Source organism: Pseudoliparis swirei, chromosome 4, assembly GCF_029220125.1.
Source record: "Pseudoliparis swirei isolate HS2019 ecotype Mariana Trench chromosome 4, NWPU_hadal_v1, whole genome shotgun sequence".
NCBI classification, from domain to species: Eukaryota; Metazoa; Chordata; class Actinopteri; order Perciformes; family Liparidae; genus Pseudoliparis; species Pseudoliparis swirei.
The window spans coordinates 15,111,730-15,124,907 of record NC_079391.1 but is presented as its reverse complement, the minus strand read 5'-3'; the positions used below and the strand labels follow the sequence as shown (position 1 = coordinate 15,124,907).

Here is a 13,178-nt window from a genome sequence, read left to right as displayed (position 1 = left end):
ATAAAAAAATACTTTTGGTTAATACAAGTATACCGCAATATGAATAAATTTCATGAATAACACATGGATTAAAAAACTCATGCGTCAGGAAATTGTTAATTCTCTCAATTGCCACTTTTACCAACGGCCTATGAATGCAGCGTGTCACGTGACAGCGTCTGACAGCTCAGAGGAGGAACACCAACATGGCGGTGTGCATAGCAGTGATAGCAAAAGAGGTAATGAATACTGTCGTTAAATGTCCCAGGTTTATCGGTGGCCGGAATTGTAATGCTTAACACTTGTTTCCCTTTTCTTATAATCGTCTCTCATCAAATGTCTGCGTTCTCTGTTTGCCCGAAGGTCCGTGATGTTTAAACACTTCACCAGCTAGCGTTAGAGAGCTAACAACATTAGCGGAACTAAATGCTGGTACACTGTGCTGCAACTATGTTGACATGTTGTGTGGTGCAAATGCGATGCTTTTAAAGGGCTCATCCACTGTGTGTCCTGTCCCAGAACTACCCGCTGTACATCCGCAGTGTGCCCACTCAAAATGAGCTGAAGTTTCACTACACCGTGCACACCTCCCTGGATGTGGTGGAGGAGAAGATCTCAGCAGTGGGCAAATCTCTGGGAGACCAGAGAGAGCTGTACCTGGGTCTGCTCTACCCCACTGAAGACTACAAAGTGTATCCTTGTTTGTTTTCTAAAGGTTAAGGGTCAGGAATATCCCACAAGAGAAGTCATCTTTTAATTAGATCATGCGTCTTTGACAGGGTTTAGACTGATTTACTGTGTATTATCTTTTGATTGCCACATCTTTATTGCATCTGAAGAACTTAAATATTACACATGTTGACACATGTATTTATATACTATTATTGTTGAATGGTTTATGTCTGGATGTAGAGTGTATGATTATTCATAGTACGATTAAAAGTAAAATTGTATCTCTGCACATACTGTAAAGTCTCTTGACTTGTGAACTAGATATGGGTATGTAACCAACTCCAAGGTGAAGTTTGTCATCGTTGTGGACTCGTCAAACACATCATTGCGGGACAATGAAATTAGAAGTGTAAGTTAAGCCTACGATTGATCCTGTTGCATCTAATCAAATACAGCCCTCTAGGCAATTCTCAGCCACATTTGTATTGTTTAAACATCTACAAATGTTCAGTTAGGAATCGGATGTTGATCTAGTTATACAGTATAGAATCAAGTGCCAAACTAAACAAGTCACCTTTTGCCTCAACTTACATTTTATGAACCAGCAAAAGTGCTTCTCCCACAATGTGTTTCACTATTATGATCTGAAGGCTAAAGGAACATTTATAGAAAACTACAGTATTGTCTGATTCGTGCACAGCTTTTAGTTGACAAGTGCAGACTACTACATGCACACATGACCCCACAGTTGATGTTCCCTTTGAAGAGTTTATAGCTAGTTTGCTTTCCCCCAGATGTTCAGAAAATTGCACAACTCTTTTACCGATGTAATGTGCAACCCATTCCACAATCCTGGGAACACCATTCAGTCAAAGTGAGTTTTCGTTATTCAAACCGTTTGTTTCTTAAGCTAGAAGTGTTTAAATTTGACAAATCCTATTTCACAGGGCCTTCGATGGCATCGTATCTGGAATGATGGTGCAAACTGGCTGACTACTCTTCCACCCCATCGTCTGAGTCTCCACTGTATAGAACCCCCACCCCTATTATGTTGCCTTGATTAAATACAGAAGTAATAAAGCATAATTGTTGCTGCACAATTGATCAGCGGATCATTTATTTATTCACTTACATAGCAAAGAACTTATAAGTTATACATATGGAGGCTTTATACAATACATTCGCATCAGTTTGTAAAAACAGTAAGAGATGCAACTGCATAACAATTTGAGGATTGTCCCATGCATTCATAGCAACAAAAGCTTATAACGCAACACCTCTGGCCTCAGTCTTCATCCTCTTGAAGCAACTTAGAAAGTCATCTCTTCTGTCCATTCTGCTCAACTCAGTATAATGCCTGAAAACTTCTTTAAAATAATCAGTTCCATTTGCCCACATTAGTATGTATGCTGTGGGTAGTGCTAGTGTTGATGAGGGTAGTGCTGTCCACTCGCCCCCGCCTCCTCCGACGGTGGGGTGATGAGAAGAAGACACGGGTAACGTTTCGGCATCTGTTCCTGGTAGTCCAAGTGTCCCCACTGTCTCTTCCCCACAGAGGGGCCTCCATAGTAAGGGTGGGGCGTTTGGTGTTGTGGCCTGATCGTCTGGTACCGGAACCTACCTCGAGAGCTGTTCTGGTATCGAGGTGGCCGGTAACCACGGCCTCTGCCTCTGGTGTGGCCACCTCTATGTCCTCCCCTGTCTGTGGTGCTGATACCTGGCATGTTGGTCCTTTTGGGCATTACCTGGAAGCCAAAGAACAGTTTTGTTAGTGAACAATTTATAAAGAATGATCAGTGTTTGTTGAATTGCAAACATGGCATTTATTTAAAGGACATGCTGGATGCAGGGAAAGACAAGTTCAATGAATTTAAATAACAGGCCAGCTTAAAGACAATTTTAACTCGACTGTTACTGGTTTAATAAAAAAAAGGAAATTAAGTGAGGTCCAAACATCCGGACCTTTTGAGTGAAGTCACTCTCAGGGTACGAGGAAGTGTTAAATTGCAGTTTATAAACAATATGGCCATAAACTGGGTTCTACCATTCATACTCTATACTTAAAAAAAAACCTCTGCTATCCATATCAAAACACATGACCATATCTGCCAGCCATCCATCTTGTCAGTAGTACTGTAGGCTGTGTGGAAACTCTCATACTGACTGATCGTTCTGAGGAGTCAACTAGTTTGAGGGTTTCATGTAGTGCACCACTCCTCACCTTAAGGACTCTTCCTCTGAACAAGGTCTCATGCAGACCAATAGCACTCTGCGCAGAGTCTTGATCGGAGAACTCAATGTAAGCAAAGCTGTAAAAGGCGAATAATAGTATTTTTTAAACACTTTGATGCCGACATGCTTAAGAGTCGTATTTTATGGTCAAACGGAGGGAGAGAAGAAAAAAATAAAAATAGTAGACTATGCACAAACTGCACCCACCCCTTGGGATGGCCGGAGAACCTGTCACACAGGATGGTAACTCTGTTGACCGGACCGCAGCCGTTGAAATGGATCTCCAGCTCATCCGCAGTAGCTCCATAGTCTACCTGGGATTTGTTCAGTGTGGCAGATCAGGAATGTGGAGAAACTAACAAATAAAACATGCTCAGTGTAAGGAAAAGACAAAGTCTTACATTCCCCACATAGACAGATCTGTTGTCTGCGTCCATCCTCTCTTCAGGAGTCATATTGTAGAAAGGACCTGTGGCAGAAACAAAAACAAACTGTATACACAGTTGTGCATGCAATAGGAAGGAAATAGTGCCTACATTGGGAGTCACTCAAGGTGAAATGAACATAAGGATCATTTCCCCAGCATATCTCTTGTATAGTCATTGTTAACACACTTAAAAGCATCTTATTCCACTTCTGTTCTACAGAGGAACCAAAAAGGGAGGAAGCTGAAAGGGACGAGGAGACGCACACGGGCAGAAAATAGCCACAGGCAACAAGGAGGAGGCTTCTGGCTCTCTGGAGCTCACTGATTCGTCTCATTGGGCAGTGATGAGGCACATGAGAACACTGTTGTAACCACAGTGAAGCATCCCAGGTGTTAGCCAGATGGTGAAAGATGCAACTACCTCACCTGCCTGGACACACACGCTACACACAGCTAAAAATACGTTGGTGAGGCCTCCCAAATGCATAAACAGTGTTTAAATAACTCAATGAGATACTGTAACAAACCAGGAGGCGGATGAACGCACGTGCAGTCTCACCAAGCCGAGGGCTGCTGGTCAGTAGCTGCATGTCTACTGCATCAAACCTCTCATCTTCCCTCATTCTCTCAGTTTCTTCTTCTATCTCCAGCTCCTGAACTCTGGCCTTGATGGCCGCCAGCTCCTGAGACACACAAGAAATCAGAACATTGAAGTCACGGTGGCTTATAACAAGAACTGACAATGAAAATCAGATTTGAGACATGTTAAAAAGGGAATAATTAAGTGCTGAAACAGAATAGATAAGAGATGCCTCAACACAGGGCATCCTCTGATTTGGGAATAAACACATTATATGAATTATATGTGGCCTTTAGTGATCAATGCAATTTAACACTAGATATTTTTGCATTATCAAAACCAAAAATGGACCATGTTTCAGATGAGCAGTGTTCACTCAAAAAGATGTGGCACATTACAGTTGTTCTGGTGGCCAAACATCATGTGTACTGTAGAATTGTGTTCCCCTTTTTACATTGTGAAAAAACTCCAGATATTGTATTTTTATTTTCTGGATTAGAATAAAACAAAAGTATAAATTGGATATGAGAATAATGAACTGACCAGAAGGCATGGACAGCATTTCCATAGCCACATTACTACTTACATTGTAAATATCTAATGCAAGCACCAAATGGACTCATTCTGGCTTGAGCTTTCAGGACTAGACGGGAATAAGGGTTTCACCAGCAGTCGTGTCAGCGATCACTTCCACCAGGTCACGCGGTGCACCGGATTGTCTCGATTCACCCGGCATGTTGTACGGTTACGGGCTGTGGCTCACTGAGCTCGTTCTTTGTGCACAGCACGTTCATCAGTGAAATACCGACCGCCACATAGCATACATAGCCGGGGTTATGCGCCTGCTCGACCAACGTCACCGTGGTCACTTTTTATCCGCCCTACTGTAATGTTACGCGCGCGCAGACAAACAAACGTGACGGCACCCTTTTCATTCACGTTAAATGATCATACCCACCGGGTCCTCGGCGTAATGCTGCCCGATGGACTCGCCCTCCAGGTACCCGTACTCCAGATGATTTTCCGCCATGATCACTGCTCAAACATGGCATCTGCAAAGCGGACCGCAGCTTGCCAAAACAGCCACACACAAAAAAAGATCTCCCACAGGAAGGAAACGGTTTGATGGCCGACGCGACACCTGACCGCATATGAGGTAAGCTAATAGATATCACCTGTGAAAGAGACCCGTGACGCGCTGCATTGATTGACAGCGGCGCGCACGCAAGAAAGATGCTGGATGATGTCTTCCTCTCATTGGCGCATCAACACGGGGCCATCCCCCTCTCTGCCCCCTGGTGCCCCCCCCCCCCCCCCCCCACGATGTACAGCTGGTGGAATGGCAACTAATACAGTCCTGAGATCTACATTCGTTTACAGTAAATACTATGATTCCTCAAAAATATAACGGAATATCTTGGATGAATGACTTTAATTAGAGGACATTTCTAAGAGACAATATGTGTTGTGATCATTGGGTGTCATTTAAAAATGGTAAAATGTCAACTTTGAAGCCAGATGAATCAGGAGCCAAGTAAAGGCTACTTTTTCACTGATCAAGGTTTATTGACCCGTCCATTTCCCCAGTTTTAGGGTTGGAATAATTATTTTCTTGTCCGAAAAAATCTCATGTATTCGTTAGTTCATTGAGGCTATATGATGCATATTGAGTGAATTACAACTCGCAACACAACATTTTCTACAAATGCAGTCTTACATGTTTGGCATCAATGGAAACTTTGTGATCTCCACTAGAATTTAAAACATCAGTCTGTGGTATGAATACAGTTCTGATCCTGTAATGACTGACTTACCGGGCAGGTTAAAGAACCGGGCCAGAATGTTTAATGGACTTGATTACATTTGATATAATGTGTGAACTCACTTGATATACACTATGAATGTATGTTTTAAAATTGTGACAGTAGAGTGAGCTTGTTTGAGATTTGTATGTGTGGTATATATTATTTGTAATACTTTCATACTTTTTTCGGACTGTTGGAATATATACACACACACATATATATACATCAGTATGTTATTAAGATCTGCTGCTGTCATATTAATAATGAGGGAAAGACATCTACATAATACCTTTGAATGAGTATTGATTCTATAACAATGGATCATTGTCCTGTTCTGGGGATGTAGTATCAGAATAAGACTGCACTTAAAGAAGAAAAGCAACAAGAGTGATGAATACTTCATTTCATGTTTTAATTACACAGTTACATTGTTCAACACAGACAATAACCTGAATTAGAATGTTTTACAGCTTCACACATCCAACAGAGCGAACAGTTAAAGAGCGGTATTAGCAACAGGGAGGAAAGCATGCAAGAAATAAATAAAAATCAGAATTAAATTCTTCTGGCACAGTTAACTTCATCTAAAAACGGCAACAGGACCTTCTTGAAGAGGGAAATAAATCAAAAGGAGAAAGTTCTTCAAAGCGCCAAACTTTCCTACAGAAAGATGTTTTTCTGTAATAATGTATTGCACAATACAGTATAGAATGCTTCCCTACACATAAAAAAAAACATAAACCTTTTTTTCAATTTATGTAAAGGTAAAAACAGGACCATCCTGAGCCATGGCTTTGGGGAAAACAAGTGCTGTATCCACTGTTTGCCACTCTAGCTTTCTACTGTAGCTACTCATCAGTGCCTGTTTCACAGGAAGGACGTGTCACCATCACATTGGATGAGCGTTGAAATTTCATTGGTAGAGTTACTGGTTGGGGTAGGGAGAGACAAATGCCAACCTGCTAATATTTGCCTTTTTTCTAAACATGCGTCTTGCCCATATCATGTACATAGTCAAACCAACAGAAAAGTGGCTGATGTAAAGTGTTTAGAGACCCCATGGATGATATTCACAACATCAGAGCCCTTATGCGTTTGCCATCTATGATATCTTCACAGAGAAAAGTATATGACACCTCGGCACAAATATCATTCGACTTAATGAAGCTTGCACCCGGCGGAACAGAACATGTTTTTTTGTGTCCTGTCCAATGAAATCAGGAGGGAGAATTTGAGTGGGAGACAATTGGATCTGTCCTGTACAGACTACAGCCTCATGTCCAACACACAATCGATCATGTTGACGTTCTCTCATGCCGGGGCGTAGCACAAAAAACATAACCAAAGTGAAATCAGAAGAGAAAGTTGTAGCTTTTGGTTGTATTTTGGTCATTTATAAGCGGTCTGCTGGGTTTGGCTTTGTTATAGTTCATCTGAGGGCTTACTTGCAGACATGAGACACACGCAAAGCATTAAAGAGTTGAATGGAACTGTCATTATGATGTTGTTTTGATGCGGATTACTGCACAAAAGCTGTTGCTACATATTGTGAATCGATCTGCCACTATAGTCCGTCTGGGATGTTTCATTAAAGCTCTGAAATTTTCAAGTATTTTGTACAGAGACAAGAAGAAAAGGTATGATTTTTCATTTTTTCTTACAAAAGCAAACACACCTCCAGTCACACAAACACATGTACACACACACACACACACACACACACACATGCATTCATTTTTTTCTATTTTTTTTTTTTTATCTCTGCAAGGCTTTGTAACTGTAAAAACAGGCAATCAGTAGGCTTTTCTAACGAAGATGCTTCTATTATTTTTACAGAAGCAGTATTCAGTATGTAGACAACAAGCGCTTTGATTGCTTGAATAAAAATTCTACACATTTGAAACTCTGCGAGTTCATTAAACATGCTCTTCACTCTTGTGCCCTGATTGTGTGTATTTCAGACACTTTGGTTAACTGGTGTAGTGGATCTCTAACCTTATTATTTCTGGTCTGTCAATACACACTGTGTCAAAGCCTATTATGGCAATAGAGTACTTTGGTCTGTGCTTTTATTGGTTTTGGACAACAAATGACATGTCATGGTTGATTCTGTGTTCAGTTTGGTAGTATGCAAGCTTGACTGTACAGTACGTGTACCAACTACTAAATTCCGGCAGTATCAGTTTGGTTAGTGGGATGTGATCATAACTATGGATCAAACAGCTGAGGCCTGGTGAGAATAGATACTTTTCTACATCATGGGTAATGGCAATTCCTTTCAACAATTTAGTTTTTATAATTTTTAGACGGAACACTCCTGTTTGATTGTGCGCCACCATGTCTGCAACAGCTTTTCAAAGTCCAGGTCAACCTCTCCTGGTGGTTAGCTGTATGGTCACAGGAGGTAGCTAGTGTGAACAATGGTCTGGGTGTAGTGGAGGAGATGGACATCAGGGGGAACAGAGGAAATGACAGAAAAAGGCTGAGGTCAACACCATATCACAATGATCAAAACAAACATTAAACAATGTTACACACAGTAGCAGGGCTACCGCGTAGCTTATCCCATTCGAATTATGTGTCTCAGATAGTCCAAATAAAAGGATTCACTTCATCCATTTATTGATGAACATGTTTCCAAGTTTGGTCCAAGTGGGTGTGAGGCCAACTGTGTAGCATTTACAATCATCAAACACAAATTGGTGTGAGCGTGGCTGTTACAGGCCCTCTGTTGCTTTAAGTAAAGGCCTGGGGACTGTTTAGCATTTATGTATTTAGCAGAGGCGTACTGCTGGAGCATGTGATACTACTCTCTTGGCCTGGAAATAGATATTTAGCTCATGCCTAACCTTTTTTATAAATAAACAGTAATCTGTAAAAAAAAAAAAAAACATTGCAAAGATTGGGTATCAAAATTAGCGTTTAGGTTTACTTCCGCTTAACACTGGCATATCACTTAATCCTACAGTAATGGCTTGCCCTGTATTTTAGGGGAAACAAATACTCCTAAACTCACACACTCACGCATGCATGCACTCATGCACACACACACACACACACACACACACACACACACACACACACACACACACACACACACACACACACACACACACACACACACACACACACACACACACACACACACACACACACACACACACACACACACACACACTCAAGCAGAGGTTGATGAGGGCCAAGAGAGAGAGAGAGTGTCACTGCTGTGGCAGAGACAGAACACTTGACATGATATATCAAGTTTGACAATTATTGAATATGTTGTGAATGAGCTAAATTTGAAACTGAGCCACGACTTTATCCTTTTTTGTTTCAAACTTTTGAATATATTTGGGATTTTCTTTGTCAATACACACTGTTGAGTCCCCTCCTGCAGGATATAAACTGACCTGGGGTGAATGAAGCACATGACACAACTTTGAGTCCCAATTGCACCATTGCATACAAATTAGGAAGATTAAAATGAAACATAAAAATAGTTTCTTGGTATAAATATCGTAAATTAAGACCTAATTCATTAAATATAGTGTCACATAGTGTCCATCCACCTTTGATCTGTTTTCATCCATTGTCAGCTATGCATTGTATGAAGCCACTTTACCTCTGTTACCAACAGTCCCCTCCGCTCAGAGTCACATGATACTTTGATTTGAGGACAAATCTAAATTGATTAATTTGTGTGAGAAAAAGAAAAAAGGTTGACAAATTTGAGAAATAAAAGGTACTGTGAAAAAAATCATAATCTGGACATTAAACTTTAACGGTTTCTGTTATTTGGCAAACACATTTTTGGACCTCTTTAAATACTATGTACATTCACATTAAGTTACCGATGTTACTTTAAATATATTTATATGTATCTATATTATATGACACCCTATGGGCAGTTGCTGAGGTTCCATTCAGTAGCTGAATTCTCTTCATATTGCACCTCCGTCCTCTCACTGTCTTACAATGTGAGCAATACAAAATATTCTACAAGAGGGGTTTCATCTCATTAATATAGATACAACAAATCAAACAATAAGTACAATGCTGGGCTTCCTCTCATAAGTGAGTGTCCTCCTTGGTCTGACCTTACCGCACAGCCCAAACTTATAGGAGGAAAATTAAAGGAAACAAAACCAAAACAAAGTCTATCTTTCTGGATATACACAAGGGCAGCACATGTGGACATCAGCGACAAGAGACATTATTGAAATTTGAAAGAAGAACAATATCTACAAGCAGGTTCCGAACCCTTCCCACGGGACTGCTCCGCGGCTCTGTCCGAAGGGGCAGACTTGAGTCAAGTCATTGGGGAAGAGCACCAGAAGGGAGGTGTGGGGTCAGGGGAGGTAGAAAGAGAGGAGAACCAAGTCTACACCGCTCTTCACAAGGCTCTTTTTATCTGTTTGTCATGCTTTGGAAAAGGAGGGAGTGAATGTAAAGGTAATACCAATTCCTCAAAATGTCCCCTTCTTGTGGAGCTTTAAAAAAAAAGAAAAAGACTTAGAAACAATCTTCTCATAAGCCATAGTATGCAAAGCCTTCTTGGACAATGTTTTCAAGCTTGTTTTGAGGTTTTTGGCAGCTCTTTTGCCATTTATGTATCATCATCTCCATTGAGGCTGTATAGCTTTTCCTTTCTTCTTTTTTCCTCACTGTCCTCTCTGGTACAATTCACAAAAACAAAATTACACTGTGGCAGGGTTTCCATCCATTTCATGAAGTCTTTCTTATAGGCAAGTTCACAGCATGTTCCTTATTCACTAGTCTGGGCCATCGCTGAGGAATCGCTGTAGTTGTGTCCAGACTACAGGAGGCAGCTGCAGATCAGAGCAGGTCACAGTCTGACTACCTCTGGGTCCCGTTCTGCAGCGTCTCTGCAGCCTGGACCTCTCAGGGTTGGCTTTTCTGTTGAGGAGGTGATGTTGCTTTGCGTTTGGTTATACGATGAGTGCTTCTCCGTATCGCTTACTTACTCACTTTGGCAGTGTAATACAAAGGTTTGGATCATGTTATGTTTCATTTATCTTTGAATTCATTTGGGTTCACAATGGTGCAGAGAGGTGAGTCCGGTGTAGATTTTCTTGGCTCGCTAGCAAGGTAGTTAGCAGTTTAAAATTAATTCATTTTCATATCATTATTATCGTTATTATCATCATCCGCATCATCACCACTACTATTCTTTAATTAGAATATTTGGACTTTTCTTTATTTTCCCTTAAAGCCAGAAAGAAACATTGAATAAATACTAAGCTGTGTTTCTGAGGAATTAATCGCATCACAGGTTTTTCCCTTTCCATCATCCTTTTGAAAAAAAGTATATTTTGTCCTTGCCTGTCTCCGTTAGGACACTCCAAATGAAGTGCCACATCAGTGAACTGTTTGCACAGGTAGTGCACATCTAAGGGCTGAGTACTGCATTCACATTGGTGCTAAATTAAAGGGAAATCCAATGCAAGTGCTATTCAGCCTAGTCATCCCCCCATCACTGTTGCCCTTGTCTTGTGTCCTCATGCAGACCGTATTTAACGTGCCTACATTACTGAGGACACATTTTAGCCACATCTTCAAGTCAAAGCTCATGTTTCCAGCAAAACACATGTGATATGTTTCTGTGACTGAACACAGAGATAGGAAACACGTGTCATGCTTTCCACTACACTGAGCCCCAGGCAGGAATCTTTGTATTTGTGGCTGTGGTTGTAAAGGAGACAAAGACATAACACGTATTTTTGGGGGAAGGTGACTAGTTGAGTCAGTCTATCATCAGGTAGTGAGAAGATTTTCAGAAGAGCTTAGGATATGAGGGAAATAAGGACTGAAATAGGGGAGGAGGAAAGGGAGCAGTGTGCAATGAAGATTCCTCAGTTTGGTTTTGTGTGGAGTGTGGGCACCGTCGCATCAGTATGCAGGAAGGGACAAAGGTCCGTCGTCAACGAGAGGTGGCCTCCAGTAGGGCGGGGGTAGCTGGAGTTGTGGAGCGAGAGGCACTGCTGGAACTGCTCTCCTTGGGGCTGGCAGAGACACTTCCACTGCCGCTGCCAGCCCCTCCCACAATACTGCTCTGGCCTGCCAAGGACAAGGCTCCTGGAGGAGTGCTCTCCGAGTGGGTGGGGGGCGCACTGGAGGGGGTGCCTAGAGGGACACTGCTGCCCCCTGGCATCCCCTGCAGGCCTTGACCACAGACATGGTGGTGCTTCTCCCAGTCTTTGTGTTGGCAGAAGGAGCCGCAGTAGCGAGCCGTGTTGCAGCCGCTGCACGTCTCACTGGCTTTCCTCCCGCAGTTCCAGCAGCTCTGTTGAGACAGTGGGGAGAGAGTGGGTTGATAAAAATAAGTCTCTTTTTTGTCCCAGGAAAGTTTTCTCTTTCTTACGTAAATATACGTTTGAACCTAACAAGTATTTTTTAATAAAGTTAAAAAAATCTTAGCCTGATCACAATGTTGTACTCTTTGCACAAGGACTTGATTTGAAGGATTTAAGTCCTGATCCAAGGCCACTGGTTTGTATAACCAGCAGGTGGTGGTCGACTGCTCAGTAATGACCTCAGCCTGGCACTCTGCTCCAAACATCTGGATCCGTCTGTTTTTATTTACACAGACAACTGGACTGCTTCTACTAATAACGATGGCAACATGACCAAGAGCAGCCAGCTGCATGGACTACACGTTACAGCATAACTTGGAGGATAAGGGAAACAAAGTGAAGAGTGATGGATAGAGCAAACCAACGTTGAAGAGCGAGAGTCAGAGGGAGGTATTAAAGAACAAGTGAGAGGAGAACTAAGCACAATGTCTGTGATACTCACTTCACTGGAGTCCTCCTGCTGGTTGATGACTGTTAGTGCCTCCTCAGAGGCTTGCCTCTTGGCCTCGGCCAGCGCCCTCTCCATTTTAGAGCGTTCGGCTGAAATCATCTCATGGGCTTTCCTCTCAGCATCGGACACTGCCTTCTGCAGTTCTGACATTGCCTGTCGCTTAACCTCTATCACTGCCTCCTCTGAGAGAGAGAGAGAAAGAGGTGTTAGTGCTTGCGACCATCATCCCTTCCTGCCTGCTCTGACGTCCTTTGAGGCTCTTTAAGCTGCCATCTTGTTGTATCTCAGAGAACAGATGTACATCATCCAAGATTTAAAACTTTTTGCTATAAAAGGGAAACAGCCAGACTTCAATAATTAATTCTAACACGTCTGGCGACAATAATTTCCAGCGCTGACAACAACAGATGTCTCCAAAGTTTGGTCTCTAACTTGGTTGTTCGAACAACATCCTGGGATTCCCTGATTGCTTGATTGCCATCTTGTCAGAAGAATTATTTTAATAGAATGTGTAAGACAGATTTCACAGTGAAGAGAGAATAATTTCCCTGCCGGTCGCCATCCGGATCCCCTCTGCAGGGCTTCCTACGATGTAGATTGTATCATGGGGCCTTTTGTTCTTCCAGCAGAAGCACAAAGTGTGTGTGTGAGGAAGCTG

General features: G+C 42.1%; 3 protein-coding genes across 8 annotated transcripts in view; 1 reads left to right on the top strand and 2 right to left on the bottom strand.

Annotated features, from left to right (window-relative positions):
* Positions 1-157: 157 nt before the first annotated feature.
* Positions 158-1,755, top strand: trappc2l (trafficking protein particle complex subunit 2L). Of its 2 annotated transcripts, none has more exons than XM_056413597.1 (5): positions 158-218; positions 499-671; positions 973-1,060; positions 1,446-1,525; positions 1,599-1,755. In XM_056413597.1, the coding sequence occupies exons 1-5, from the start codon at positions 186-188 to the stop codon at positions 1,642-1,644; spliced, it is 420 nt and encodes a 139-aa protein (XP_056269572.1). In that variant the 5' UTR covers positions 158-185; the 3' UTR covers positions 1,645-1,755. The 2 variants fall into 2 exon arrangements, with proteins under 2 accessions (XP_056269572.1, XP_056269573.1); XM_056413598.1 differs by lacking the exon at positions 158-218 and adding an exon at positions 232-411.
* pabpn1l (PABPN1 like, cytoplasmic) lies at positions 1,751-5,113 on the bottom strand. Of its 2 annotated transcripts, none has more exons than XM_056412503.1 (6): positions 4,849-5,113; positions 3,858-3,993; positions 3,285-3,352; positions 3,091-3,197; positions 2,873-2,960; positions 1,751-2,396 (listed from the first exon to the last, which is right to left on the bottom strand). In XM_056412503.1, exons 1-6 carry the CDS (start codon positions 4,918-4,920, stop codon positions 2,073-2,075), a joined length of 795 nt encoding a protein of 264 aa, XP_056268478.1. In that variant the 5' UTR covers positions 4,921-5,113; the 3' UTR covers positions 1,751-2,072. The 2 variants fall into 2 exon arrangements, with proteins under 2 accessions (XP_056268478.1, XP_056268479.1); XM_056412504.1 differs by having other exon boundaries at positions 1,752-2,396; positions 3,870-3,993.
* A 975-nt stretch (positions 5,114-6,088) lies between these two features.
* The window catches only part of cbfa2t3 (CBFA2/RUNX1 partner transcriptional co-repressor 3), a 41,648-nt gene continuing 34,558 nt past the window's right edge, over positions 6,089-13,178 (bottom strand). For all 4 annotated transcript variants that reach the window (XM_056412652.1, XM_056412653.1, XM_056412654.1 and 1 more), the window contains 2 exons: positions 12,512-12,702; positions 6,089-11,999 (listed from right to left, as the gene is read on the bottom strand). In XM_056412652.1, coding sequence (XP_056268627.1) covers positions 11,637-11,999; positions 12,512-12,702 — 554 coding nt within the window. In that variant the 3' untranslated portion in view covers positions 6,089-11,636. The remainder of the gene's footprint in view (positions 12,000-12,511; positions 12,703-13,178) is intronic.

What these genes read in the sequence shown, in the direction of transcription:
- trappc2l (XM_056413597.1), top strand. Translation starts at nt 186, where the DNA reads ATGGCGGTGTGCATAGCAGTGATAGCAAAAGAG. An exon ending in TAGCAGTGATAGCAAAAGAG is followed by an intron (nt 219 to 498) that starts GTAATGAATACT and finishes GTCCTGTCCCAG; the next exon opens with AACTACCCGCTGTACATCCG. An exon ending in GGGAACACCATTCAGTCAAA is followed by an intron (nt 1,526 to 1,598) that starts GTGAGTTTTCGT and finishes CCTATTTCACAG; the next exon opens with GGCCTTCGATGGCATCGTAT.
- pabpn1l (XM_056412503.1), bottom strand. Translation starts at nt 4,920, where the DNA reads ATGGCGGAAAATCATCTGGAGTACGGGTACCTGGAGGGCGAGTCCATC. An exon ending in AGCATTACGCCGAGGACCCG is followed by an intron (nt 3,994 to 4,848) that starts GTGGGTATGATC and finishes TGTGTGTCTCAG; the next exon opens with GAGCTGGCGGCCATCAAGGC. An exon ending in TCGGCTTGGTGAGACTGCAC is followed by an intron (nt 3,353 to 3,857) that starts GTGCGTTCATCC and finishes TTTCTGCCACAG; the next exon opens with GTCCTTTCTACAATATGACT.